This window comes from Bubalus kerabau, chromosome 1 (genome assembly GCF_029407905.1).
Source record: "Bubalus kerabau isolate K-KA32 ecotype Philippines breed swamp buffalo chromosome 1, PCC_UOA_SB_1v2, whole genome shotgun sequence".
Lineage (NCBI taxonomy): Eukaryota > Metazoa > Chordata > Mammalia > Artiodactyla > Bovidae > Bubalus > Bubalus kerabau.
This window is the reverse complement of record NC_073624.1, coordinates 19,948,270-19,975,070: the sequence shown is the minus strand read 5'-3', so window position 1 is coordinate 19,975,070 and position 26,801 is coordinate 19,948,270. Positions and strand designations below refer to the sequence as shown.

The 26,801-nt window shown below is 42.2% G+C and overlaps 1 protein-coding gene across 1 annotated transcript in view; it reads left to right on the top strand.

Annotated features, from left to right (window-relative positions):
- Positions 1 to 382: 382 nt before the first annotated feature.
- The window catches only part of LOC129644173 (antigen WC1.1-like), a 62,794-nt gene continuing 36,375 nt past the window's right edge, over positions 383 to 26,801 (top strand). Inside the window, exons 1-7 of the mRNA XM_055569654.1 lie at positions 383 to 455; positions 5,578 to 5,898; positions 13,369 to 13,677; positions 13,771 to 14,088; positions 20,745 to 20,837; positions 20,914 to 21,228; positions 22,448 to 22,762. Coding sequence (XP_055425629.1) covers positions 383 to 455; positions 5,578 to 5,898; positions 13,369 to 13,677; positions 13,771 to 14,088; positions 20,745 to 20,837; positions 20,914 to 21,228; positions 22,448 to 22,762 — 1,744 coding nt within the window. The remainder of the gene's footprint in view (positions 456 to 5,577; positions 5,899 to 13,368; positions 13,678 to 13,770; positions 14,089 to 20,744; positions 20,838 to 20,913; positions 21,229 to 22,447; positions 22,763 to 26,801) is intronic.

Below are 26,801 nucleotides of genomic sequence, written 5' to 3'. Positions count from 1 at the left end.
CAATCGATTCCACAACCTGACTGAAAAATCTCACAGTCCTTGGGGATCGGCCAGGGTGATCAGAGGAAAGAAAGGTACTCATAGTTTTCTAGGCCAGTCCTGATTATGGGGCCCGGCTCTCAGGACCATGGAAGCAGGAGGTCCAAGGACCGTGTTGCTCATATAAGGAGATGTTGAAGATGCAGAAGCTCATTGGTGTCTGAGCTTCAGAAAGTGGCAGATGCAGCCTCCGATAGTGCCTGAAATGGTGAAAGGTGTCGCTATTGGCTCTCAGGAGGGAGGGTGTAAGGGGTGGTCTATATAAACCCCGGTCGGCACCCTGACGCCTCCTCACAGGCTGATCCTGCAGTTGGGACTGTGACCTTGAGGACGTGGGGTCAGGATGGCTCTGGGCAGACACCTCTCCCTGTGGGGACTCTTTGTCCTCCTCCTCAGCACCGTGGTGGGTGGTCAAGGTAAGAGCTGCCCCTCTTTCCTGGGTCCGTAGCAGGGAGTGCAGGCCTCGGTGAAGGGAAAGGTGTCTGGAGTTGTGGAGCTGCAGTCTTAGTGTTTTTCACCGAAAAGGAAGTGCTCCGGCTGTGAATACTGGTCCATCTCCTGTGGGGGATCCACTGGTCATAGTGGCAGATTCTACAGAGCAGTGAGTTTTGGTCTGGACAGAGCTGGGTCAGCCTGAGTCCCCTCGGCTGTCTCACTTGTCCTCTGGGAGCTTCTAGGGTTCCAGTGGCTCCCAGTGTGTGCAAGTTCCAGCGACTGACCCCAGCTGGGACTCTGGGCTGTTCCCACATGCTCCACGTGCCTGGTGTGTGAGCACTGCCCCTGGGTCCCCGTGTTTCCTGTGTCTGTGCCCCTGTAGGCTTTGTGCTTGTGTTTGTGTGTGTGTGTGTGTGTATGTGTGCAGGTGAGGACTGTGTGAGAGTGTGTGTGTGTGATGGTATGAGGAGTGTGTGTGTGTGAGTGTGTGAGGAGTGTGTGAGGGTGTATGTGTGTGTGAGGAGTTTATGTATTTGTGTGTGTGAGGGTGTTAAGAGTGTGTATGTGTGTGTGTGGAGTATGTGAGCAGTGTGTGAGTGGTGTATGAGGGTGTGTGAGGAGTATGTGAGGGTGAGTGAGGGTGTGTGAGGAGTGTTTGAGTAGCGTGGGAGATTGTGTGTATTTGTGTGAGAATATGTATGTGTATGTGGGAGTGTGTGAGGCTGTGTGTGTAAGGGGGATGGAGCCTGTCTGTGTGAGAGGAACGGGGCTGCAGAGCATGGACTGAGTCCATTGGCCTGTGAAGCACACAGGGTGTCCACAGGGCTGGGTGTCATGGCCACTCCTTGTAACTGGATCAGAGATAATCGTGCACCTGCCTGCCTCTCTCTGGCTCCTCTCCCCCATCTGCCGGGCTCCCCTCTGCTTGTTGACGTGTCTGCCCAGCACTGGGCTCTGTGAGAGGCTCTGCTTGCTGGCCTCACCTGTTCCCACCAGGTGTCATTAGGGAGCAGAGAAGCCCGCATTCAGGAGAGGCGACCTCTTGTCTGTAGAGATCAGTTGATGCATAGCCTCAGGTGTATAAATTCCCAAGTCCCTGCCCCGGTCCCTGGGACTGATTTCCTGATGTGCTGGGAGCCTGGGATGGTCCTTTCCCCTCCCAGGATCTGCTGTGACTCTGTAGGGAGCATTTTCTCTCATGCCCTCTCCTGTCCCTTCCTGGGAGCTGCTTTCCACTGAGTGAGAGTGGAGTATGTTTCCAATCCTTCTTCATGGTCTGCAAGGTTTCTTTGGACAAATATGCTGATCTCCTTATGGGAGTCCTCTTGGGTGACAATTTTTTTCTTCTCTTTAGACTTAGAATTCTCTCTTTGTCTTTGCTTTTGGACAGTTTACTCTGTGCGTCTTGGAGAAGGTTGTTTTGAATTGAAATTTTGGGGTTACTTATTAGCTTCTTGAGCATTCTTTGGCATTGACTTTCTTTGGGATTGGAATGAAAACTGACTTTTCCAGTCCTGTGGCCACTGCTGAGTTTTCCAAATTTGCTGGCATATTGAGTGCAGCACTTTCACAGCATCATCTTTCCAGATTTCCCCCAGGTTTGGGAAATTCTCAGTCTTTCTTTCTTTCTTTCTTTGCTAGGTCTCCTTGCTGCATGCGGGCTTTCTCTAGCTGTGGTAAGCAGGGGCTGCTCCTCGCTGCAGTGCATAGACTTCTCATTGTGGTGGCGTCTCTTGGTGCAGAGCACAGGCTCTAGGTGCACAGGTTTTGGCAGCTGTGGCACGCTGGCTTAGTTGCTCTGTGGCATGTGGAGTCTTCCTGGACCAGGGATTGAACTCATGTCCCCTGCATTGGCAGGCATATTCTTATCCACTTCACCACCAGGGAAGTCCTCAGCCATTGTTTGTTTTCTCTTTCACTTCTCCTGTGGCTCCATTCAATACATTGTTTCTTTTTATGGTGTGCATAGTTCCCACTGCTTTCCATATTCTTTTCATTCTCTTTTTGTTCCTTTAATTGGATACTTTCAACTGATCTTTCTTCTAACTTATTGGTTCTTTTTTTTTTTTTCTTTTCCTTGGTCAAGTTTGTTGTTGAATCTCTGTACTGAATTCTTCAGTTTACTCATTGTATTGTGTTCATGCTAAATCACCTCCGTCATGTGTGACTCTTTGTGACCCCATGGACTGTAGCCCACCAGGGTCCTCTGTCCATGGGATTCACCAGGCAAGAATACTGTAGTGGGTTGCTATGTACTCCTCCAGGGGATCTTCCAGACCCAGGGATCGAACCTGAGTCTCTTACATCTCCTGAGCTGGCATACGGGTTCTTTACCCCTAGCATCACCTGGAAAACCCATTCATTTATTATTCAGCTTCAAAATATCTGGTTAGTTCTTTTTTTTTTTTTTAAGTATATGTCTTTATTGTTCTTATTTTATTTGTATTATTTTCCTGTTATCAATAAATATTTGAATTCTCTTGTAACTCTCTGAGCCTCTTTTGAAGTATTATTTTGAATTCTTTGTCAGGCAATTCTTAGATCTCCATTAATCTGAGCTGGTTACAAGAGGTTTACTGTATTCCTTTGGTGGGATTTTGTTTCCCAGATTCTTCTTGATGTCTTATTCTCTTGTAGATGTCTGCACATTTAAAAAAGCTGTCACCTCTGCCAGACTCTATGTCCTGATTTCAGTAGAGAAAGCCTTTCACTTCTGGGTAGCGGCACACTGGAATGTACTGCAGGGTGCCAAGTGCAGAGGAATAAGGTGGCACTGGGTCTGGGAGGGCATGAGGCTGTTTGGCTCAGGCTGCTGATGTCCACAGCACTGACAACTGTGTGGTGTTTGGCAAGTGTTGCAGGGGGTCTGCTGTCACTGGAATGGTAGTTAGTGTTCTCAGCAGTGCCTCTGGTTCCAGAGCCTAGGGTCATGACCAGCAGTGGTGGTGGCCAGAGCCAATGGTGTGCACGCATTTGGCTTTGGGGGCCTGTTGCAGGTGCCCCTATAGGGGAGTTGATAGTTGCAGGTGCTCAGGTTGTGGGAAGGCCTAGGAAGGCAGCAAAGGCCAAGACCAACAATGGCTCATTGCTCAAACTCATGTCCATTGAGTTGGTGATGCTATCTAACATCTGATCCTGTGCTGCTCTTCTCTTTGTCCTTCAGTCTTTCCCAGCATCAGGGTCTTTTCTAATGAGTCAGCTCTTTGCAGCAGGTGGCCAAAGTATTAGAGCTTCAGCTCCAGCATCAGTCTTTTCAATAAATATTCAGGGTTGATTTCCTTTAGGATTGACTGGTTTGATCTCCTTGCTGTCCAAAGAACTCTCAAGAGTCTTCTCAAGCACCACAGTTCGAAAGCATCGATTCTTCAGGGCTCAGCCTTATTTACTGTCCAACTCTCACATCCATTCATGACTACTGGAAACCATCATCTGTACTGGTTATTAATTCTTACAGGGGTAAAATCTGCTACATCTGTCTGCAGAGCAGGTCACTGTGAACTGTGATTTCTCCTGCCATGTGGTTGCTATTGGTCCTTTGCTCTTCTTTCTTATGCCTAACCGTCTCTATAAGACTGGCTCAGCTTTGGAGGTCTGCATGAAGTGAACCTGAAGCCGGACTTTCATATGGTGCCCTCAAAGGCTAGGGACACTGGTTACTCAGCTTGCTCTTACCCTCCTGGTGAGAGGAACTCTCCTGGCACCCTTGACACTGAGTAATTCTGGTTTGGAGGATGTACTGATGCCTCCAAAATGATAGTATCTTGGCATGGTCAGACTTCTTAAGGTACTCCTCATCTTTCTGGAGCTGTTTTTCTTACTGATTGCTGTCTAAGTTTGGTCTTTTTTAAGAGGATGGAGGCTGCTGTCTCCTACATCAGCATTTTGGTAATGGCACATTTGAGGTCTTCATTCTTGGAAAGAATGGTTTTGAGTGTAGAATTTTATATTGGCAATTTTATTTTTTTGTTTCAGTAAATCTAAGGCTTCAGTCTACTCTACCCTGACATCTCTTTTTGTTCTTGGGGTTTTAGATGTTAGTATAGATGTTTCTCAATTTTATATACCTAGTCTTTATCTTAGTATTTTTCTGTCAATTTTCTGCTGTTATTTTCCATTTTAGTCAAAGTAAGCTAGGTATGGTGTAGTAAAAAAACAAAATGTATCCTTACATAACATGTTCTGTTCACTTTGGCAGGACTTCTGCTATTGTAATTCTTCAAGCACTCAGGTTGTTGGATTCTCCACCATTGTATTATATCCCACTGTGATACAAGGCTGCAGTATTCGCTGTGGTAGAAAAATATACTGGCTCCTAAATGTTTCTATGTGGAAGTGACATCATTTGTTCTGCCACTTTGTTGAATGAGCCAGATCACATGGTTATGCTTAACTTCAAATAGGCAATGAAGTATTACTATTTCCACATGCTCATAAAAAGAGAATTTTAAATGTTGCTGAACACTAGTAATGTTTCCATCTATAATGTTCCTACAAATGAACTCCTTTTTAATGCAGAAACCAGAGTCGTCTTAAAACTTAATCGCTAAAGTGACATCTGATCACTTTTGTCAAATTCCATTTGTTAGATGCGTGTTACTAGGTACATTCAAGTGTGGATTACACAAGGACATGAATCCCAGGTGGCAGGAATAGCCAGGACATTTCAGAACCTGTTACCCCAGCCTCTGTTCCTGAGCTGGATGAGATGCTCCCTATGAGCAGGGAAGGAGAGGAACGATTCCTCCCTGGATCTGGGGCCACGAGCTGTAACTGAGATAGAGAAGCTGGGCCCTAGTAGCCTTGGGCACATCTACAGGGAGGGCAGCATCCAGAGTCCCTGAAGGCCTGTCCTCGGTGGTGTCCCTGGAGCTGGTTCTACAGGCTCGTGAGAAACACCTGGTGCCTCCCTTCCTGCTCCAGGTTCAGTGATGGCACACTGGGGGCTTAGAGTTGGCCACGGTGGGAATGTTTATACCACAGAGGTCAGGAAATACTATATCCCATGCACTCTTTTACTCCTCAGAGAGCTTATATTTTAAATATACACCACTACATGGTCTCCTAAAATCTCTCCTGTGTCCTGTGTCTGTGTCTCTTTTGCAGCTCTGGAGCTGAGGTTGAAGGATGGAGCCCATCGCTGTGAGGGCAGAGTGGAAGTGAAGCACCAAGGAGAATGGGGCACAGTGGATTGTTACAGGTGGAAACTGAAGGATGCGTCTGTAGTGTGCAGACAGCTGGGGTGTGGAGCTGCCATTGGTTTTCCTGGAAGGGCTTATTTTGGACCAGGACTTGGCCCTATTTGGCTTTTGTATACTTTATGTGAAGGGACAGAGTCAACTGTCAGTGACTGTAAGCATTCTAATATTAAAGACTATCGTAATGATAGCTATACTCATGATCGGGATGCTGGAGTAGTCTGCTCAGGTAAGTCCTGTCTGGTCTGTGTGGGGATCTCTAGCAGGAAAAGCCTCTGTCTTATTACCAGAATGACTCAAGGTTATGGGTACAGCCTTTAGAACATACTTGGATAAAGGATCTTTGTGATGTGTCACAAGACGCAGAGAGGTGAGGTCAAAAGTTTCATACAGATACAGCTTCTGGGTTTGACTTCTGTGACATAGTCTCATCATGGTAATTGTTCTGTTTTCTTTGACGTAATGGTCACTAGGGTGTGGCTACATGGTGGGGGAGGGGTCATAGAAGAGTTGGGGGAACAAGGTTTATCATACTCATAGGGTCTGAATGTCAGAGTCACACACTCCTCCATGTTGTTATGTGGAGGATGTGATGATAGAATAGGCTCAACCAAGCAATGGTGACCCAAAAGGGCATGTGAAGACCTGTGGACAAGTGACCACACTGGGGGTCAGGGTGCAGTTACACAAGGAAAAGGTGTGAAGGGATTTCACTGGTGCATTTAAATGTCTCTAGGTCACAATCAATGGCAACCCACTGCAGTACTTTTGCCTGGAAAATCCCATGGACGGAGGAGCCTGGTAGGCTGCAGTCCATGGGATCGCTAGAGTCAGACACGACTGAGCGACTTCACTTTCACTTTTCACTTTCATGCATTGGAGAAGGAAATAGCAACCCACTCCAGTGTTCTTGCCTGGAGAATCCCAGGGATGGGGAAGCCTGGTGGGCTGCCATCTATGGGGTTGCACAGAGTCGGACACGACTGAAGCGACTTAGCAGCAGCAGCAGCAGCAGCAGCAGGTCACAGTCAGAGGAAGCCAGAAGTGGAACTTGTGGCAGAAAACAATCTCATCACACTGGTGCACCTGATCAACCGAGTGGGGAGCTCACATCACATTTGCAGGGATGTTGAGGGAGCAGGAAAATGCAGTCTTGAAGTTTACAACACAGCAGCTGAAGTTCATCACGTATAAGAGGCAGTGACGCTAAGAGGATCTGAAGTGACTGCTCAGAAGTGCTCAGTGCTGTCTATATGTTTGACCTTGCCAAGGTGGATGCAGTAAAGACAGCAGTGAAACTAGGGTGTGGGTGGGTGGTCACAGTATTTGACAGAGAGGCTTCTAGTTGTTAATATAATTGTGGATTGGATGTCCAGGATATTAATCCCATCAGAGCAGCTGGACTGGAGGAAGATATTGTCGGTTATCACAGTGAGTTTCCTCAAGTAGGGAGCTGGTCTTAGGCAAGAATCACCCCATCTGATGTGATCATGGGACAAGGGAGCCCTGAGGACATCTGCAGTAGGTCCTTAGCAGCCACAGCCAATCAGCTCTTGGGTGTTTATGTTGAGGAAGATCATTGGAAAAGTGATCTTTTCTAATCTCACCTTCAACAGATCTTTGATGATTCTAGTTGAAGCCCTTAAGAAAACAATTCTTTTCCTTTTTAAAAGGTACTTTATTGAGGTATCACTGACATACAAAACTGCTTGATAAGTATGCATTTGTGAAACCATTACAGCACTATGTCATAAATCTATTCATCTCTTCAAAAAGTTTTCTTCCATTCTCTTTATTATTCTTATTAAAAATAATTATTTTCAAGGTGCTTTTAAATTTTAGTTAGAAACTTTTGCTTTAAGCAAACCTGTCTTCTGGCATCTCAAGTAACCTTTGTCATCGTCACAATGTCCTAATCATGGTTCTAACTGCAGATAAATTTGTGGAAACACTACAGGTGTCTCTACCATATTTTGATAAATCAGCATCTGAATGAAAATGGAGTGTGTGATGTTTGAACTTTCTGTGAAATTAGAACTCTGAATGTTATCATCCTAAGAAGATTGATGTCTTGATATTAATACCAGTTAAGATACACTTAAAAGTAAAGAATTGGAGAATTCTCTGATATTTAAACACTGCTTGTGGTTTGTACTCCCTGGCTACCATTGCTCTAACTTAGGCTCTCACATTTTTATGAATGGTTCCAGGTTCCTTCTATTTCTCTTTTTGTCACTAGTTCCCTCCCCTTGGTCTGTCTTTTCTGTATTTTCAGACATGTTTTAATGATGCGAAGTTAAGTGGTGGTGATTTAGTAGAGATAAGATTAGAATAGCTTGTCTTTTCATTATCTTAATCAAAATTGAACTCTTGGAGTTTCTTCTGCTTAATCTTAGGAGTCAGGTATGGAAGAGAAATTTCAGCCTCAGTAGTGGATTGTTGGAAGTGGAGTACTGTGTTTAGGAGAAATCTAGAGTAGAAACAATGACTAGAGAAGACTGTAGAGAAGCTTGTTTGAAATAAGGAGGAGATTTCAATGAGGGGCTAAACAAATTGAGAAGGACTCTGGTGCAAGTGTTCCAAGTTGCTTCAGTCCTGTCCTACTCTTTGTGACACCATGGACCCTAGTCTACCAAGCTCCTCTGTCCATGGGATTCTCCAGGCAAGAATACTGGAGTGGGTTGCCATTTCCTTCTCCAGGGGATCATCTTCACCCAGGGATCAAACCTGGGTCTCCTGAATTGCAGGCAGAGTCTTGATTATCTTCTGAGCCACTAGGGACTACAGTACTGAAGTGCAAAATGGTGAGGGGATGAAGATGCAAGGATTGCAGGAGCGGAGGGTTGGAAAGATGCAGGTCAACTCGTACATTCACCACAGCCTCTGTGTTACACTTCCTTCCTGCCCTCATTCCTTCCCTCCCTCTCTTCCTTTATCCTGTTGTGGGAGTCATTTCTGAGCTCTGTGGAAGTGCTAGCATTTGGAGGTTGCAGTTTTCTTAGAGGAAAGTTTTTATAATACGGATTCTGTTTATTTAACAAATACAAGTTTACTCATATTTTTCTCTTTTTTTGTATCAGATTTCGGTGAGTTGTGTTTCACAAGTAATGCGTTTTCAAGGACTAGGCCCACTTTACAAAAAATGTTCAAATTAGAATAACACTGGTTCATATCTCTTATCTTTAAATGTTGGGAGGATCTATAATGATATTCCTCCTTTTGTTACTGGTGTTGTTAATTTGTGTTTCCTCTTTTTTCTTGATTGGTTTTGCTAGAAGATTATCCGTGTTTATGTTCTTTTTAAAAGAATCACTAATGGACCCTATTGATTTTTTTGATTTGTATTTGCTTTCTACTTAATTGATTTCTGTATTCACTTTTCACTCCTCTTTTTCAGTTATGATTTTCCCTGATAGCTCAGCTGGTAAACAGTCTGCCTGCAATGCAGGAGACCCCTGTTTGATTCCTGGGTCAGGAAGATCCCCTGGAGAAGGGATAGGCTACCCACTCCAGTTTTCTTGGGCTTCCCTTGTGGCTCAGCTGATAAAGAATCTGCCTGCAACAGGGGGCACCTGGGTTTGATCCCTGGGTTGGGAAGACCCCTGAAGAAGGGAAAGGCTATCCACTCCAGTTTTCTGGCCTGCGGAATTCCATGGATTGTATAGACCGTGGGGGTCACAGAGTCAGACACGACTGAGCGACTTTCACTTTCCAATTATGATCGTTGTTGCTTTTGTAGATTCTTGAGTCTTGGATCATTTTCTTCTGTTTCTATTTTTATTTTAATGTAGGCATCAAGGAAGCATCAAGGTTCTAAATTTTCTTCTAAGCCTCACTTTGTTTTTAAGCCACCAGTTTTGCTAGTATATAATTTCTTTTGTATTTTATTACCATAAAATGTTTCTTTTTCTCAGAATGTATTCTTTGTCTTATAGTCTGACTTTGTATGATATTAATATAGATACTGTATACAGCCTTCTCTGATTTGTGTTTGCATAGTATATAATTTTTTACCTTTTTAATATGTTTCTGTGTTTATATTCAAACACATATATATTTATAGACAGTATATTGTTTTGTCTTATTTTATCTGGTCTGATCATCTTGTTTTTTATTTGGAGTACTTAAATTATTTACCTTTAATGTAATTATTGATATAATTGTGTTTAAGTGTACTTGACTGCTATTTGTTATATCTTTGTTCCTATTTTAATCTTTGAGTATATTATTTTATCTTAAAACTCTATTGGCTTATTAATCATATCAGATTTTTAGGTGATAATAATGTTGAATTATTTTTTTTTAATTTAAAATAATTTTTATTTATTTTTGGCTGTGCTGGGTCTTCATTGCTGCATAGATTTCTGTCTAGTTGCAGAGATCAGAGGCTACTCTCTAGTTGCAGTGCACGAGGTCCTCACTGCGGTGGCCTCTCTTGCTGTGGAGCAAGGCTCTATGGTGCTCAAGCTTCAGTAGTCATGGCTCCCGGGCTCTAGAGCACAGGCTCACTGTGGTGCATGGGCTTAGGTGCTCCATGGTATGTGGGATTTTCCTAGACCTGGGATCGAAACCGCATCTCCTGCATTGGCAGATGGATTGTTCGCCACTGAACCATTGGGGAAGCCCATGTTGAATTACTAATCTTTAATTACATTCTACCTTGAAAGGATGTTATGTCACAACATGCAATGTCAGTCACCATAGTTTTCTTCCACTTTGGTCATTGGTGCTATCATTGTCATACATTCTACTTATAAATTTATTATGAATCTTATCATTTGTTGCTAATATTTTGCCTTAAATCTTCTAACAGAGAATCAACATCTAGCACAGACTCTATACCTTTGAGTGGATCCCTGTTTTCATCTGCTGTCATCTCCCTTTAGCTTGAAGAACTTTCTGAGGCAGTTTTGTGTAGTGTGTGTCTGGTGGCCTCCAATTCTATCATTTTTCATTTACCTGAAGTCATCTTAATTTTCATTCAGTTTTGAAAAGTATTTTTATAAGTGATTCAATTCTAGAGTAACAAATGCCCAACCCCAATACTTTAAATATGTTTTTACATTGTCATCTGACTTTCACTGCCTCCAACAAAAAGTCAGTAAATAATACTTATCCTTTTGTTCTGCTGTATATAATGTGTCAAATTTCCCTGGCTGCTCTTAAGATATTTTTGTTTGTTTGTTTACCACTGAATTTCAGTATTTACATTGTCATGTTTTCTGAGAATGATTTCATTACCTTGTTCGGGGTTTGTTTAGCTTTTTGAATCAGTGGATTTATAGTTTTCAATAACTTTGGAAAAAATTTCATTTATCTTTTCTTAATATTTTTCTACACATCCCTTATTCTGAATCTCCAAATACACATATTTTATATATTTTTATATTATCCCACATGCCATTGAGTTTCCATTCATATTTTTCTGCCCTTTTACTCTCTTTGGTTCAGTTTAGATAGTCTCTACTGCTGTGTTTTACTTCCCAATTCTTTTATTCTGCAATGTCTAGTCTCTTGTGTAATTAATCCAAATAATTGTTCATTCCAATACTATATTTTTTCAGTTTTAGAAGTCTCATTTGTTTATTTTTGCTAGTTTTCCTCCATGTTTATTTTTATTGTTCATTAAGCATATTGATATTAGTAGTTTAAAGATCTCTTCAGCCAGTTCAATAATTTCTGCAATTTCTGAAGCTGATTTAAATGATTATTTTTTTAAAATGTGTTATGGGTTACATTTTTCCCCTTTGGAAATTCTAATAATTTTTTGGTTGGATGTTGGGCATCACTAAGCAGTCCTTTACCAGTAAGAACTTTAGAAATAAATAATCAGAACACATCTAAAATTCAGGGAATTATACTTGATGAATCAAATAAAGTTTTTTCATTGGGTTATTTTCATTCTGTTCAAAATGTGTTCCTCTGATGACCAAATGGTGAACTTTATTTTTAATAAAAATAAAAAAAAACTTTTATTTTTCTCTCCTTTAGTTTTAAAACTTCCTTGATCCCACCTTGCCTGCCATATACCCCACCTACACCCTACTTCTACAGCAGTAGCTATCCTTTCTGATTTTCTTTTCCATTCATCTGTGTCTTTTAAAATTGTATTTGCTTGTCTGAAGTGGGAGAAATGAAAAAGGATAGCAGCTTAAGTGGTAGATGGGAGGAGCAGAGGGCGATGCAATATGCTAACAACCTATCCAACAAGTGTTTCCCACAAATATTTACATATTTTGTCCATATTGAGGCTTTTTCAACTTGGAACTCTCCAAATTATAGCTTGTTTGTTCACTTCCTCCTCCTTCTCCTTTTTCTTCCTCCTTTTAGAATTGTGAAACATTCAACATGCCTTTTTTTAGAATTGTAAAACATCCATGAAAGAAATTAAAGACCATCTAATCAATGGAAAGTCATTCTGTGCTTCTGGCCTGGAAGAAGTAATATTGTTAAAATGCCTGTACTTGTCAAAGTGATCTACAGATTTAATGCAATTCCTATCTAAATCCCAATGGCATTCTTAATAGAAGTAGAGAAAACAGTCTTAAAATAGGAGTGTGTGGTTTAATTTTTATATATTCATGAATTTCCTGTTTCCTTACCACTATTGCGTTTTATTTCCATTCCATTATGGTCATGAAAGATACTTGGAATTACTTTAATATTTTTGAATTTGTTAAGACTTATTTGTAGCCTAGCCTGGAGAATATTCCATTTGTGCTTGAGAAGAATGCATATTTTTCTGTGGTTAGAATTAGTACAATGATAGTATTAAAATCAATTAGCATTTTCTATAAGTCCTGTTTCAGAAGAAAAACCTTTAATAGGAGATGATCTGGAAACTCAGCTGTCTGGTAAGCTCCCACTGAGAACACACACTCTACCAGGTTCTTTGACAAATCCTAGGATTTCAAGAGAGATGGCTGGGACTCTCTCTCTATGACTCTCTGAGTTTTCTTAACTCATCTTCTTTCCCACTGAGGTCACTGAAGAAATTCATGGAATTTTTGCCATCGAAGAGACAACATGTGATGACATAAACACGAATTAGTGACAGCATCTATATTTCTTTTCTGGAGCCGTCACCCGTCTACAGGTTGGCATCCCCTCATGGATCCAGCCTCAAGACTTTCCCTCACCTAAGTCACTTGAGGACTAGCTCCTGGGAGAGAAAACTGATCGGAATATTAGCCCAACAAGTTCCAGGAAAGCTTTCTAAGCTTGTCTGGATGCTAGGTCTCTCATATCATAGCCCATGTTCCTCTGGGTGGGTTCTGTTCTGCATATCTCTACTTTTAAGTGCTGGCATATTACACATTATCCTTGGATCTGTAAGTCCTAGGCTGCTAAATGAGAAATTCACTTCTCCAACCAATGCTAAAAGATGTGTTTCCAGCATTCAGCCATTCCAATGATCTGAATTGTGCTCTGTAGTTTCTAGGCTCCTAGACCTAGGAATTCAGATTTCTAATCAGTCTCAAAGTGTATGTTCTTGGGATTCAGCCATCCCAAACTGACCTTGTAATCCTCCTGGATTTCTTTTCAGAAACCTGCTGATGAAAATTCGATTAGGACACTAACTGTCAAAGGCTCTCTACATGCTCCATTTTTAAAAAGAAAAACTTTCACACCACGGCCTGTAATGTGTGGTTTGAGGTCAGTACCATGAACACTCACTGGTTTTGTTGTTTCCTCTTAGGATTTGTGCGTCTGGCTGGAGGGGATGGACCCTGCTCAGGGCGAGTAGAAGTGCATTCTGGAGAAGTCTGGACCCCAGTGTCTGATGGGAACTTCACACTCCCCACTGCCCAGGTCATCTGTGCAGAGCTGGGGTGTGGCAAGGCTGTGTCTGTCCTGGGACATGAGCTCTTCAGAGAGTCTGATGGCCGGGTCTGGGCTGAAGAGTTCAGGTGTGAGGGGGAGGAGCCTGAGCTCAGGGTCTGCCCCAGAGTGCCCTGTCCAGCGGGCACTTGTCACCACAGTGGAGCTGCTCAGGTTGTCTGTTCAGGTGAGATGCAGGTCAGGCCTTTCACCTCTGTGAACACCTTGTTCAGGTGAGAAAGTCATGTGATTTTGCTGAAACTCTGTCTTCTCCTACCAGCATACTCAGAAGTCCGGCTCATGACAAACGGCTCCTCTCAATGTGAGGGGCAGGTGGAGATGAACATTTCTGGACGATGGAGAGTGCTCTGTGCCTCCCACTGGAGTCTGGCCAATGCCAATGTTGTCTGTCGTCAGCTTGGCTGTGGAGTCGCCATCTCCACCCCCAGAGGACCACACTTGGTGGAAGGAGGTGATCAGATCCTAACAGCCCGATTTCACTGCTCAGGGGCTGAGTCCTTCCTGTGGAGTTGTCCTGTGACTTCTCTGGGTGGTCCTGACTGTTCCCATGGCAACACAGCCTCTGTGATCTGCTCAGGTAAGAGACAGGGAAGGGCTACTGGTACTCAGGATGCTCCTGGAGTGAAATGTCCCCAAGAGCAGAGAGTGAGGGAAAATGGACTTCAAAGTCAGATATTTCATGGTGAAATATGGATCTTCTCATTGTTCCTTCATTTTTCAGGCCAGGGCAAGAAGTGTGAAGGGGAATAATATATTTTTAAGCTACATTGTTGCTTACTTATAATCATAGAAAACAATGTAGGAGCAGTAAGTATAGACCTCAGTATGAACCCCAACCCAGAGCAACAAAGAGAATGTCCCCAGCCCCACAGTCACTGTCGTCCCCTCTCCTCGACAGGGAAAAGCACTTACCCAACTTCTACTAACATAGAGAGTTTTATCAATTTTTGAACTTTATATAAAATGATGCAGTATGTTGCATCTTTTGTATCTAATTTCTTAGACTCAAAATTATGTTTGGGATTCACTCATGATGTTGTTGGAGAAGGTGATGGCACCCCACTCCAGTACTCTTCGCTGGAAAATCTCATGGATGGAGTAGCCTGGTAGGCTGCAGTCCATGGGATCTCGAAGACTTGGACACGACTGAGTGGCTTCACTTTCACTTTTCACTTTCTTGCATTGGAGAAGGAAATGGCAACCCACTCCAGTGTTCTTGCCTGGAGAATCCCGGGAACAGGGGAGCCTGGTGGGCTGCTGTCTATGGGGTTGCACAGAGTTGGACATGACTGAAGCGACTTAGCTGCAGCAACAGCAGCATGATATTGTATATTGTAGCACTTTATTTTTTTTATTACTGTAAAGTATGACTTTGATCATATGGCCATGTACTAATCAATTCTACTGACAGTATGAATCTGAGTTGTTTCCAGTTCTTGACTATTACAGATATGATACTACTACTTACCATGACAATGTCTTTGGATGCAAATATGTGTTACTTACTTTCCATGTTTAACCCTTGGTCTTTTATTTTCTTTTTCTTAATCCAGTGGTGTCCTTTGATGAACTCATTTCTTAATCTTATGGAAACATAACTTGCCAACTTTTCCCTGTACATATAATGCTTCTTATAGCCTTTAAAAAAGAATTTTTGCCTACTCCAAGATCATAAAAACATTCTCCAAGAGTGTCTTATGGAAATTTTAGTATTTTCTCTTACATATAATTGTGCATTCCTTCTGGGATTGATATTGGTGTTAGATAGGTTTCATATGGACATCCAATTGAGTCAATCTTGTTCTGAAAAGACTCTTTTCCCCACTTCAGTGCCGCCTTCGTCATAAGCAGAAGGGCAAGTATGTCTGTGCTTTTTAAGACTCTCTATTCTGTTCCATGTTATCATTTGTCTATGCTTGCACCAATACTGCATTTTCTTAATTGTCATAACTTTGTCATTGTTGTTGTTCAATTGCTAAGGCATGTCTGACTCTGACCCCATGAACTACAGCTCACCAGGCTTCCGTGTCCTTCACTATCTCCCAGAGTTTCAAACTTTGTAGTTAGTCTTAATAATTTTAATTTACAAGAGTTACTTTATATTAACTCCTCTGACTTTGTTGCTTTTCTTACCAACTGTGATGGTCATTCTCGGTTGCTTGTATTTTGTATGAATTTAGAAATCAGCTTGTCATTTTCACCAAAAGAAAAGCTTAAGGGTATTTTCACTGAGATTAGATTTAAAAATTTGAGAGGAGACAAAGAAATTTGAGGATGATTGACACTGACAATGTTGAGTTTTCCAAATCATTGACATAATACATCCCTCCATTCAGTTATATCTTGAATTTCTCTCAGAGATTTTGCCCATCTTCTACTAGGATTTCTCCTAGCTATTTTATTTTTGATGTTATGAGTATTTTTGTGAAAGTGTCCTGGCAATGAATTCTCTTTGAGTTGTTTTCACCTTTTAATTTTTAAAATTTTGATATCATTTGAGACATTAAAATGTTGGGAAAGTTATATAAAAATTTCTTTATGACCTTTACCTGGGTTTCTAAATGTTAGTATCAATATTTCACTTTAATCTCTGTGTGTGTGAGTGTCTTTCCTTCTCGATTCCCCTTCTGCCCCATTTCTTCCTGAATATGTAAAATCTTTCGGAATAAGTTGAAGCCATGATGTTCCTTTACCCTTAGGACACTTCTGGGAATTTCCTTACAGAACCAGAGTTCAGTCAAGTCTTTAAATGACTTCAGCCCCAGGTGACATCTAATTGCAGCACTGAAAGACCCCACTGGAAGACTGCCAAACTGAGTCTTTTTCTGATTAATGACCCAAAGTCATAAGCAAAATGAAGTATATATTTTTTTCTTCAGCTAAAAGTTTTGCCTTTTCATATTGATCAAATTGCTAACATCCGTTGAATCACAGAAAAAGCAAGAGAGTTCCGGAAAAACATCTATTCTGCTTTATTGACCATGCCAAACCTTTGTGTGGATCATGACAAACTGGAAGATTCTTAAAGAGATGGGAATACCAGATCACCTGAGCTGCCTCCTGTACGCAGATCAAGAAGCAATAGTTAGAACTGGACATGGAAATAGAGACTGGTTCCAAACCGGGAAAGGTGTATGTCAAGGCTGTATATTGTCACCCTGCTTATTTAACTTATATGCAGAGTACATCATGTGAACTGCTGGGCTGGGTGAAGCACGAGCTGGAATCAAGATTGCCAGGAGAAATATCAATAACCTCAGATACACTGATGACACCACCTTTATGGCAGAAAGCAAAGAGGAGCTGAAGAGCCTCTTGATGAAAGTGAAAGAGTAGAGTGAAAAAGCTGGCTTAAAACTCAACATTCAAAAAACTAAGATCAAGGCATCCAGCCCCATTACTTCATGACAAATAGATGGGGAAATAATGGAATCAGTGACAGACTTTATTTTCTTGGGCTCCAAAGTCACTGTAGATGGTGACTGCAGGCATGAAATTAAAAGACATCTGTCCCTTGGAAGAAAAGCTACGACAAACCTAGACAGAATATTAAAAAGCAGAGACATTACTTTGCTGACAATTGTCCATTTAGTCAATCTATGGCTTTTCCAGTAGTCATGTATGGATGTAAGAGTTGGACCATAAGGAAGACTGAGCTCCAAAGAATTGATGCTTTTGAACTGTGGTGTTGGAGAAGACTGTTCAGAGTCCCCTGGACTTCAAGGAGATCAAACTAGTGGATCCTAATGGAAATCAGTCCTGAATATTCATTGGAAGGACTGATTCTGAAGCTGAAGCTGCAATACTTTGGCCACCTGATGAGAAGAATTGACTCACTGGAAAAGACCCTGATGCTGTAAGATTGAGGGTGGGAGAAGAAAGGGATGACAGAGGATGAGATGGTTGGATGGCATCACCGACTTGATGGACATGAGTTTGAGCAAGCTCCAGGAGTTGGTGATGGACAGGGAAGTCTGGTGAGCTGCAGCCAATGGGGTCACAAAGAGTTGGACATGAATGAGTGACTGAACTGAACTGGGCTAAATTTTGGGGGAAAATCTTCTATACAACAATATAACCAGAACTCTTGTCATGTGACCTGAATTTCTAGTTTGAAGACTATCCTCTGATCTTGCACTGTGATGTTTCTACCTTATGCTGAGCTAGTGCACAGCTACTATTATTCTTTAGTTCTTAATTTCAGCTAACACATTTTTCAGCTCTAGAAGTACTTCACTTTTGTTATTTCTCTGCAAAGATACACATTTTGTCTATTATTTCTGTAAACACTTTAATCGTGGCTATTTAAATTCTCTGTCAGGTAAATCTAGCAGCTGAAAAATCTGGGAAATTCTTTCCAGTGTCTCCTTTTTCCTTTCTGTTTTTCACGAGATCTATTTTATTTAAGTGTTTGTTTTAAAGTTAGACATTGAAGAAATTGTAGAAATCCTTCAGAAAGAATTTTGTTTTGCTTTTACTTAGGGATAGATTTGGCCTTCCCGGTGGCTCAGATGGTAAAGAATCTGCCTGCAATGCAGGAGACCTGGGTTTGATCCCTGGATTGGAAAGATCCCCTGGAGGAGGGCATGGCAACCCACTCCAGTATTCTTGCTTGAAAAATCCTATGGGCAGAGGAGCCTGGTGGGCTATAGTCCATGGGGGTCACAAACAGTCTGACATGACTGAGCGACTAAGCACAGCACAGGGATAGATTTAGGGATACAACAACTTACTTAACTCATTCTTATAGCAACACTTGGGTTAAAACAAAAATTGTGATACTGTCAGAAGGAAAACTCTGCACGGAGAAGGTGAACAATAAGAGTATGATTACTTTACTGCTGGGTCACAGCTTTCATAGCAAACATCCTCTTCCAACAACACAAGAGAAGACTCTACACATGGACATCACCAGATGGTCAACACCGAAATCAGATTGATTATATTCTTTGCAGCCAAAGATGGAGAAGCTCTATACAGGCAGCAAAACAAGACTGGGAGCTGACTGCAGATCATGAACTCCTTATTGCCAAATTCAGTCTTAAATGGAAGAAAGTGGGGAAAACCACTAGACCATTCAGGTATGACCTAAATCAAATCCCTTATGACTATACAGTGGAAGTGAGAAATAGATTTAAGGGACTAGATCTGATAGACAGAGTGCCTGATGAACTATGGACAGAGGTTCGTGACACTGTACAGGAGACAGGAATCAAGACCATCCCCCAAAAAAAGAAATGCAAAAAAGGAAAATGGCTCTCTGAGGAGGCCTTCCAAATAGGTGTGAAAAGAAGGGAAGCAAAAAGCAAAGGAGAAAAGGAAAGATATACCCATTTGAATGCAGGGTTCCAAAGAATAGCAAGGAGAAATAAGAAAGCCTTCCTCAGCAATCAATGCAAGGAAATAGAGGAAAACAACAAAATGGGAAAGACTAGAGATCTCTTCAAGAAAATTAGAGATACCAAGGGAACGTTTCATGCAAAGATGGGCTCAATAATGGATAGAAATCATATGGACCTAATAGAAGCAGAAGATATTAAGAAGAGATGGCAAGAATACACAGAAGAACTGTACAAAAAAAATTTTCACGACCTGGATATTGATGACGGTGTGATCACTCACACTCACCTAGAGCCAGAGCTCCTGGAATGAGAAGTCAAGTGGGCCTTAGGAAGCATCACTACTAACAAACTAGTGGAGGTGATGGAACTCCAGTTGAGCTATTTCAAATCCTAAAAGATGATGCTGTGAAAGTGCAGCACAAAATATGTCAGCAAATTTAGAAAACTCAGCAGTGGCCACAGGACTGGAAAAGGTCAGTTTTCATTCCAATCCCAAAGAAAGGCAATGCCAAAGAATGCTCAAACTACCACACAATTGCACTCATCTCACACACTAGTAAAGTAATGCTCAAAATTCTCCAAGCCAGGCTTCAGCAATACGTGAATCGTGAACTTCCAGATGTTCAAGCTGGTTTTAGAAAAGGCAGAGGAACCAGAGATTAAATTGCCAACATCTATTGGATCATTGAAAAAGCAAGGGAGTTCCAGGAAAACATCTATTTCTGCTTTATTGACTATGCCAAAGCCTTTGACTGTGTGGATCACAATAAACTGTGGAAAATTCTTCAAGAGATGGGAATATCAGACCACCTAACCTTCCTCTATAGAAACCTGTATGCAGGTCATAAAGCAACAGTTAAAACTGGACATGGAACAACAGACTGGATTCAAATAGGAAAAGGAGTACCTCAAGGCTGTATATTGTCATCCTGCTTATTTAACTTATATGCAGAGTACCTCATGAGAAACGCTGGGTTGGAAGAAGCACAAGCTGGAATCAAGATTGCTGGGAGAAATATCAATAACCTCAGATATGGAGATGACACCACCCTTATGGCAGAAAGTGAAGAGTAACTAAAGAGCCTCTTGATGAAAGTGAAAGAGGAGAGTGAAAAAGTTGGTTTAAAGCTCAACATTCAGAAAACTAAGATCATGGCATCTGTTCCCATCACTTCATGGCAAATGGATGGGGAGACAATGAAAGCAGTGTCTGACTTTATTTTTTTGGGCCACAATATCACTGCAGGTGGTGACTGCAGCCAAGAACTTAAAAGACACTTACTTCTTGGAAGGAAAGTTATGACCAACCTAGACAGCATATTACAAAGCAGAGACAATACTTTGTCAACAAAGTTCCGTCTAGTCAAGGCTATGGTTTTTCCAGTAGTCATGTATGGCTATATGAGAGTTGGACCATAAAGAAAGCTGAGCAATGGAGAATTGATGCTTTTGAACTGTGGTGTTGGAGAAGACTCTTGAGAGTCCCTTGGACTGCAAGGAGATCCAACCAGTCCATCTTAGAGGAGATCAGTCCTGGGTGTTCATTGGAAGGACTGATGAAGCTGAAACTCCAGTACTTTGGCCACCTGATGTGAAGAACTCTATCATGTGAAAAGACCCTGATGCTGGGAAAGATTGAGGGCAGGAGGAGAAGGGGATGACAGAGGAGGAGATGGTTGGATGGTGTCACTGACTGGATGGACATGGGTTTGGGTGGACTCCGGGAGTTGGTGATGGACAAAGAGGCCTTGTGTGCTGCGGTTCATGGGGTTGCAAAGAGTCGGACACGACTGAGTGACTGAACTAACTAACTAACCAGGTCATCATTTCCCTTAATTCAGTTTCCTGTTCTCCAACCCTTCCAGACTTCTGATCATTGTTGTTTCTTTAGGAAACCAGATCCAGGTGCTTTCCCAGTGCAACGACTCCGTGTCTCAACCTGCAGGCTCTGCGGCCTCCGAGGAGAGCGCCCCCTACTGCTCAGGTGAGGGTCCCACAGAACAGAAGACCCTTTTCATTCCCCAGGTCGACGTCCCATTGTCCCATTTTTCTCTCCTCAGACAGCAGGCAGCTCCGCCTGGTGGACGGGGGCGGTCCCTGCGCCGGGAGAGTGGAGATCCTCGACCAGGGTTCCTGGGGCACCATCTGTGATGACGGCTGGGACCTGGACGATGCCCGCGTGGTGTGCAGGCAGCTGGGCTGTGGAGAAGCCCTCAATGCCGTGGGGTCTGCTCACTTCGGGGCAGGATCAGGGCCCATCTGGTTGGACAACTTGAACTGCACAGGAAAGGAGTCCCAAGTGTGGAAGTGCCCTTCCCGGGGCTGGGGGCGGCACGACTGCAGACACAAGCAGGACGCGGGGGTCATCTGCTCAGGTCTGCGCTGCGCACTGTCCACAGGTGGGGGAGGGGTGGGGCCCTGGAGAACGGGGTCTGAGCCCTGAGGGAGAGATGCCTAAAGGACCAGAGAAGGAGGCTTCCTCCCATGGAGCCTGTCTTTCCAGCAGACGTGAAGACGAGGTGCTTTCACTTCCTCCCGCAGCAGCTGAGGATCTGGTCCTTTCTTCTCAGCAGTGTTTCCTGGCAGAGCCGTTTTTTACAGTTTTTCTTGAAAGCAGGGCTCTCTCCAGTTACCTACAAAAGTTTTAAATCCATAGTAATAGTTTCCTTTTGCTTCAGTAACAATTGACCAATTAGTGGGTTACAACAACATGTATTTATTTCCTTACACTTCTGTAGCTTACATGTCCAGCAGGGATCTCCCTGGGCCTGGATCAAGGCTTCAGCAGGGCTGCATCACTTCTGCGGCTCTGGGGGAGAATCTATTTCTTGTCTTTTCAATCTTCTAGATAAAAAAAAAAGAAAGTTAGTCCCACAGTCGTGTCTGACTCTTTGCGATCCCATGGACTGTATCCTGCCCTGCCCCTCTGTCCATGGAATTCTCAAGCTTCTAGAAACTGCCTACATCCCTTGGTTCACAGCCTCCTTCATCCATTATCAAACCAGCAATGCTACAGGCCTCCAGATATTATCCAGAGTCACATTTCTCTCTCTAGGCAGAGCTAAGAAATGTATTCCATGTTTAAGGATAGTGGGTCTAAGGATGTGCTCAGACTGGGCTCACATTGTTCATACAATATTCTAGCTTAATCTCACCATCCCAAGGTCCTTATCTTAATCACATCTGTAAATCCTTTTTCTCAGCTATGGTAACATATTCACAGATTGCAGAGATTGGGATGTGGACATTTTGGGTTAATTATTCTGCCTATCTCCCTAATATCCACATCACATCCCTTAACATACTCTTCAAAGATTTTGTTAGGAAGCAGAATTCAGCTGTCCCTCCCTGACTAGCGCCCACACAGTTTGGTCTTCCTCTCAGTTCATATCCACTACACCATTGTGGTAGAAATAGAAAGACAGATACAAATGGACAAAGTCAGTTAAAAGGGAGGCAATGTCAGTCTTGTCATCTAGTGGGTATCTCTTGAACAAGGTCAGAGATGAATGTTTACCATTTCTAGAAGAAAGGAAAACCTAGAACATGCAGCAAAGTTTTCATTGTGTCCTGTTTCCTCTCTTTCAACCTTAGAGTTCCTGGCCCTCAGGATGGTGAGTGAGGACCAGCAGTGTGCTGGGTGGCTGGAAGTTTTCTACAACGGGACCTGGGGCAGTGTCTGCCGCAGCCCCATGGAAGACATCACTGTGTCCGTGATCTGCAGACAGCTTGGCTGTGGGGACAGTGGAACCCTCAACTCTTCTGTTGCTCTTAGAGAAGGTTCTAGACCCCAGTGGGTGGATGGAATCCGGTGTCAGAAAACTGACACCTCTCTCTGGCAGTGTCCTTCTGACCCTTGGAATTACAACTCATGCTCTCCAAAGGAGGAAGCCTATATCTGGTGTGCAGGTGATTTACTGTATGTTTCTGTGTGTCTGTCCCAACCCTGTAGGATCCAGTGAGATTTGATATTTTAAAATCTAAGTGATGAGTTTAGTTTGGGTCCACAAAATGACATTAAGTGAAAATGCTAGTGTCCGACTCTTTGTGTCTGCATGGACTGTAGCCTGCCAGGCTCCTCTGTCCACGGAATTCTCCAGGCTAGAATACTGGAATGGGTTTCCATTCCCTTCTCCAGGGGCTCATCCCAACCTAGGTATCACAAGTGAGTCTCCCACACTGCAGTCAGATTCTTTACTGTCTGAGCCACCAGAGAAGCCTAAATGAGGTAAGGATGAAATTAATTTTTATCTACATATTCCAATCTTGTTTGTTAAAATTTTTAATTGAGATGTAATTCTTGTAACATTATATTAGTTCTAAGTGTAAAACATAGTGTTTATGTTTTTCTTCAGTTCAGTTCAGTCGCTCAGTCGTGTCCGACTCTTTGCGACCCCATGAAACGCAGCACGCCAGGCCTCCCTGTCCATCCCGAACTCCCGGAGTTCACCCAGACTCACGTCCATCGAGTCAGTGATGCCATCCAGCAATCTCATCCTCTGTCGTCCCCTTTTCCTCCTGCCCCCAATCCCTCCCAGCATCAGAGTCTTTTCCAATGAGTCAACTCTTCCCATGAGGTGGCCAAAGTACTGGAGTTTCAGCTTTAGCATCATTCCTTCCAAGGAAATCCCAGGGCTTATCTCCTTCAGAATGGATTGGTGGGATCTCCTTGCAGTCCAAGGGACTCTCAAGAGTCTTCTCCAACACAATTCTTCAGCACTCAGCCTTCTTCACAGTCCAACTCTCACATCCATACATGACCACAGGAAAAACCATAGCCTTGACTAGACGAACCTTTGTTGGCAAAGTAATGTCTCTGCTTTTGAATATGCTATCTAGGTTGGTCATAACTTTCCTTCCAAGGAGTAAGCGTCTTGTAATTTCATGGCTGCAGTCACCATCTGCAGTGATTTTGGAGCCCAAAAAAATGAAGTCTGACACTGTTTCCACTGTTTCCCCATCTATTTCCCATGAAGTGATGGGACCGGATGCCATGATCTTCGTTTTCTGAATGTTGAGCTTTAAGCCAACTTTTTCACTCTCCACTTTCACTTTCATCAAGAGGCTTTTGTGTTCCTCTTCACTTTCTGCCATAAGGATGGTGTCATCTGCATATCTGAGGTGACTGATATTTCTCCCAGCAATCTTGATTCCAGCTTGTGTTTCTTCCAGTCCAGTGTTTCTCATGATGTACTCTGCATATAAGTTAAAAAAGCAGGGTGACAATATACAGCCTTGATGTACTCCTTTTCCTATTTGGAACCAGTCTGTTATTCTGTGTCCAGTTCTAACTGTTGCTGCCTGACCTGCATACAAATTTCTCAAGAGACAGATCAGTGGTCTGGTATTCCCATCTCTTTCAGAATTTTCCACAGTTTATTGTGATCCACACAGTCAAAGGCTTTGGCACAGTCAATAAAGCAGAAATAGATGTTTTTCTGGAACTCTCTTGCTTTTTTGATGATCCAGCAATGTTGGCAATTTGATCTCTGGTTCCTCTGCCTTTTCTAAAACCAGCTTGAACATCAGGAAGTTCACGGTTCACATATTGCTGAAGCCTGGCTTGGAGAATTTTGAGCATTACTTTACTAGCGTGTGAGATGAGTGCAACTGTGAGGTAGTTTGAGCATTCTTTGGCATGGCCTTTCTTTGGGATTGGAATGAAAACTGACCTTTTGCAGTCCTGTGGCCACTGCTGAGTTTTCCAAATTTGCTGGCATATTGAGTGCAGCACTTTCACAGCATCATCTTTCAGGATTTGAAATAGCTCAACTGGAATTCCATCACCTTCACTAGCTTTGTTCGTAGTGATGCTTTCTAAGGCCCACTTGACTTCACATTCCAGGATGTCTGGCTCTAGGTCAGTGATCACACCATCGTGATTATCTGTGTCGTGAAGATCTTTTTTGTCAGTTCTTCTGTGTATTCTTGCCATCTCTTCTTAATATCTTCTGCTTCTGTTAGGTCCATACCATTTCTGTCCTTTATCGAGCCCATCTTTTCATGAAATGTTCCCTTGGTATCTCTAATTTTCTTGAAGAGATCTCTAGTCTTTCCTATTCTGTTGTTTTCCTCTATTTCTTTGCATTGATCTCTGAGGAAGGCTTTCTTATCTCTTCTTGCTATTCTTTGGAACTCTGCATTCAGATTCTTATATCTTTCCTTTTCTCCTTTGCTTTTCACTTCTCTTCTTTTCACAGCTATTTGTAAGGCCTCCCCAGACAGCCATTTTGCTTTTTTGCATTTCTTTTCCATGGGGATGGTCTTGATCCCTGTCTCCTGTACAATGTCATGAACCTCATTTCATAGTTCATCAGGCACTGTATCTATCAGATATAGGCCCTTAAATCTATTTCTAACTTCCACTATATAATCATAAGGGACATATTGGTAAATCATCACCACGCATACAGTGATATCCATCACCACATGTAGTTACAATTTTTTTTCTTTTGATCCCACAAGTAAGAATTTGCATGCTGCAACTAAGACCCAGGACAACCAAATAAATAATTAATTTTAAAAGAGTATTATTCTCTTCATAGTCTTGACATAAGAACATGCATTGTGCTTTTTTTTTTTTTTTTTAAATCCACATTAGGGCTTCCCTGGTATCTAAGCTGGTAAAAAGAATCTGCCTACAATGCAGGAGACCCCGGTTTGATTCCTGGGTCAGGAAGATCCACTGGAGAAGGGATAGGCTACTCACTCCAGTATTCTTGGGCTCCCCTGATGACTCAGCAGGTAAAGAATCTGCCTGCAATGTGGGAAACCTAGGTGCGATCCCTGGCTTGGGAAGACCCCTGGAGAAGGGAAAGGCTACCCACTCCAGTATTCTGGCCTGGAGAATTCCATGGACTGTATACTCCATGCGGTCGTAAAGAGTTGGACATGAGTGAGCGACTTTCACAAACACTGTATACAAAAATATTATCTTCTTTCCTATATTACAGTTTTATGATATCTTTCATGACAATATTTTTTTTCCTCTAGACTGTTTTAAAATTTTTTATTTATTTATAGGAATCCTTTATAAACCAACATCACTTCAGTTCAGTCACTCAGTTGTGTCAGCTTCAGCATCAGTCCTTCCAATGAGCACTCAGGACTGATCTCCTTTAAGATGGACTGGTTGGATCTCCTTGCAGTCCAAGGGACTCTCAAGAGTCTTCTCCAACACCACAGTTCAAAAGCATCAATTTTTCAGTGCTCAGCTTTCTTTATAGTCTTGTAAAGAAACATCACTTACTTTTTCTTAAATATTTTTGTAAATATTTCCCCCATTTTTTGCATATATGTTTAAGGTTAATATGTGAATGGGGGGGTATGTTATCAAATCTATAATGCCTTTAATGAAATGCTTCATATGCCATTCTTAATCTCAAAATAATATTGAATCAAGTTTTATTTTCTGCAAATAATTTTACAGTTCCACTAAAGAATATTCAAAACCTAATTTTGAATTCATTTATTTATCTGAAATTATTTTACTATGTGTGATTGTATAATATCATCGCCAGATAAAAATTACATTTTAGATATGTGATAGCTTCATCACAAAATAAAAACACATTGCTTCACGATTTCATGGATATGATGTCAAAAGTACAGGCAACAAAGCAAAAATAGACAAGTGGGAATATATCAAACTAAAAATCTTCTTCAAGCCAAAGGAAACATCAACAGAGTGAAAAAGCAAGCTAGCACAAATTATATAAGGTATTAATTTCCAAACAAATAAGGAATTCCTGCAACTCAAGAAAAAAAAATCCAAAACCTAATAACTCATTTGAAAAATTGGCCAGGGGCTTGAATAGACAGTTCTCTAAAGAAGACATACAAATGGCCAGTGGGTGTATGAAAAATGGTTGACATTGTCAATCATCAGGGAAATGTAAATCAAAACCAGAAAGAGATATCATCTCACACATGTCAGAATGACTGTGTT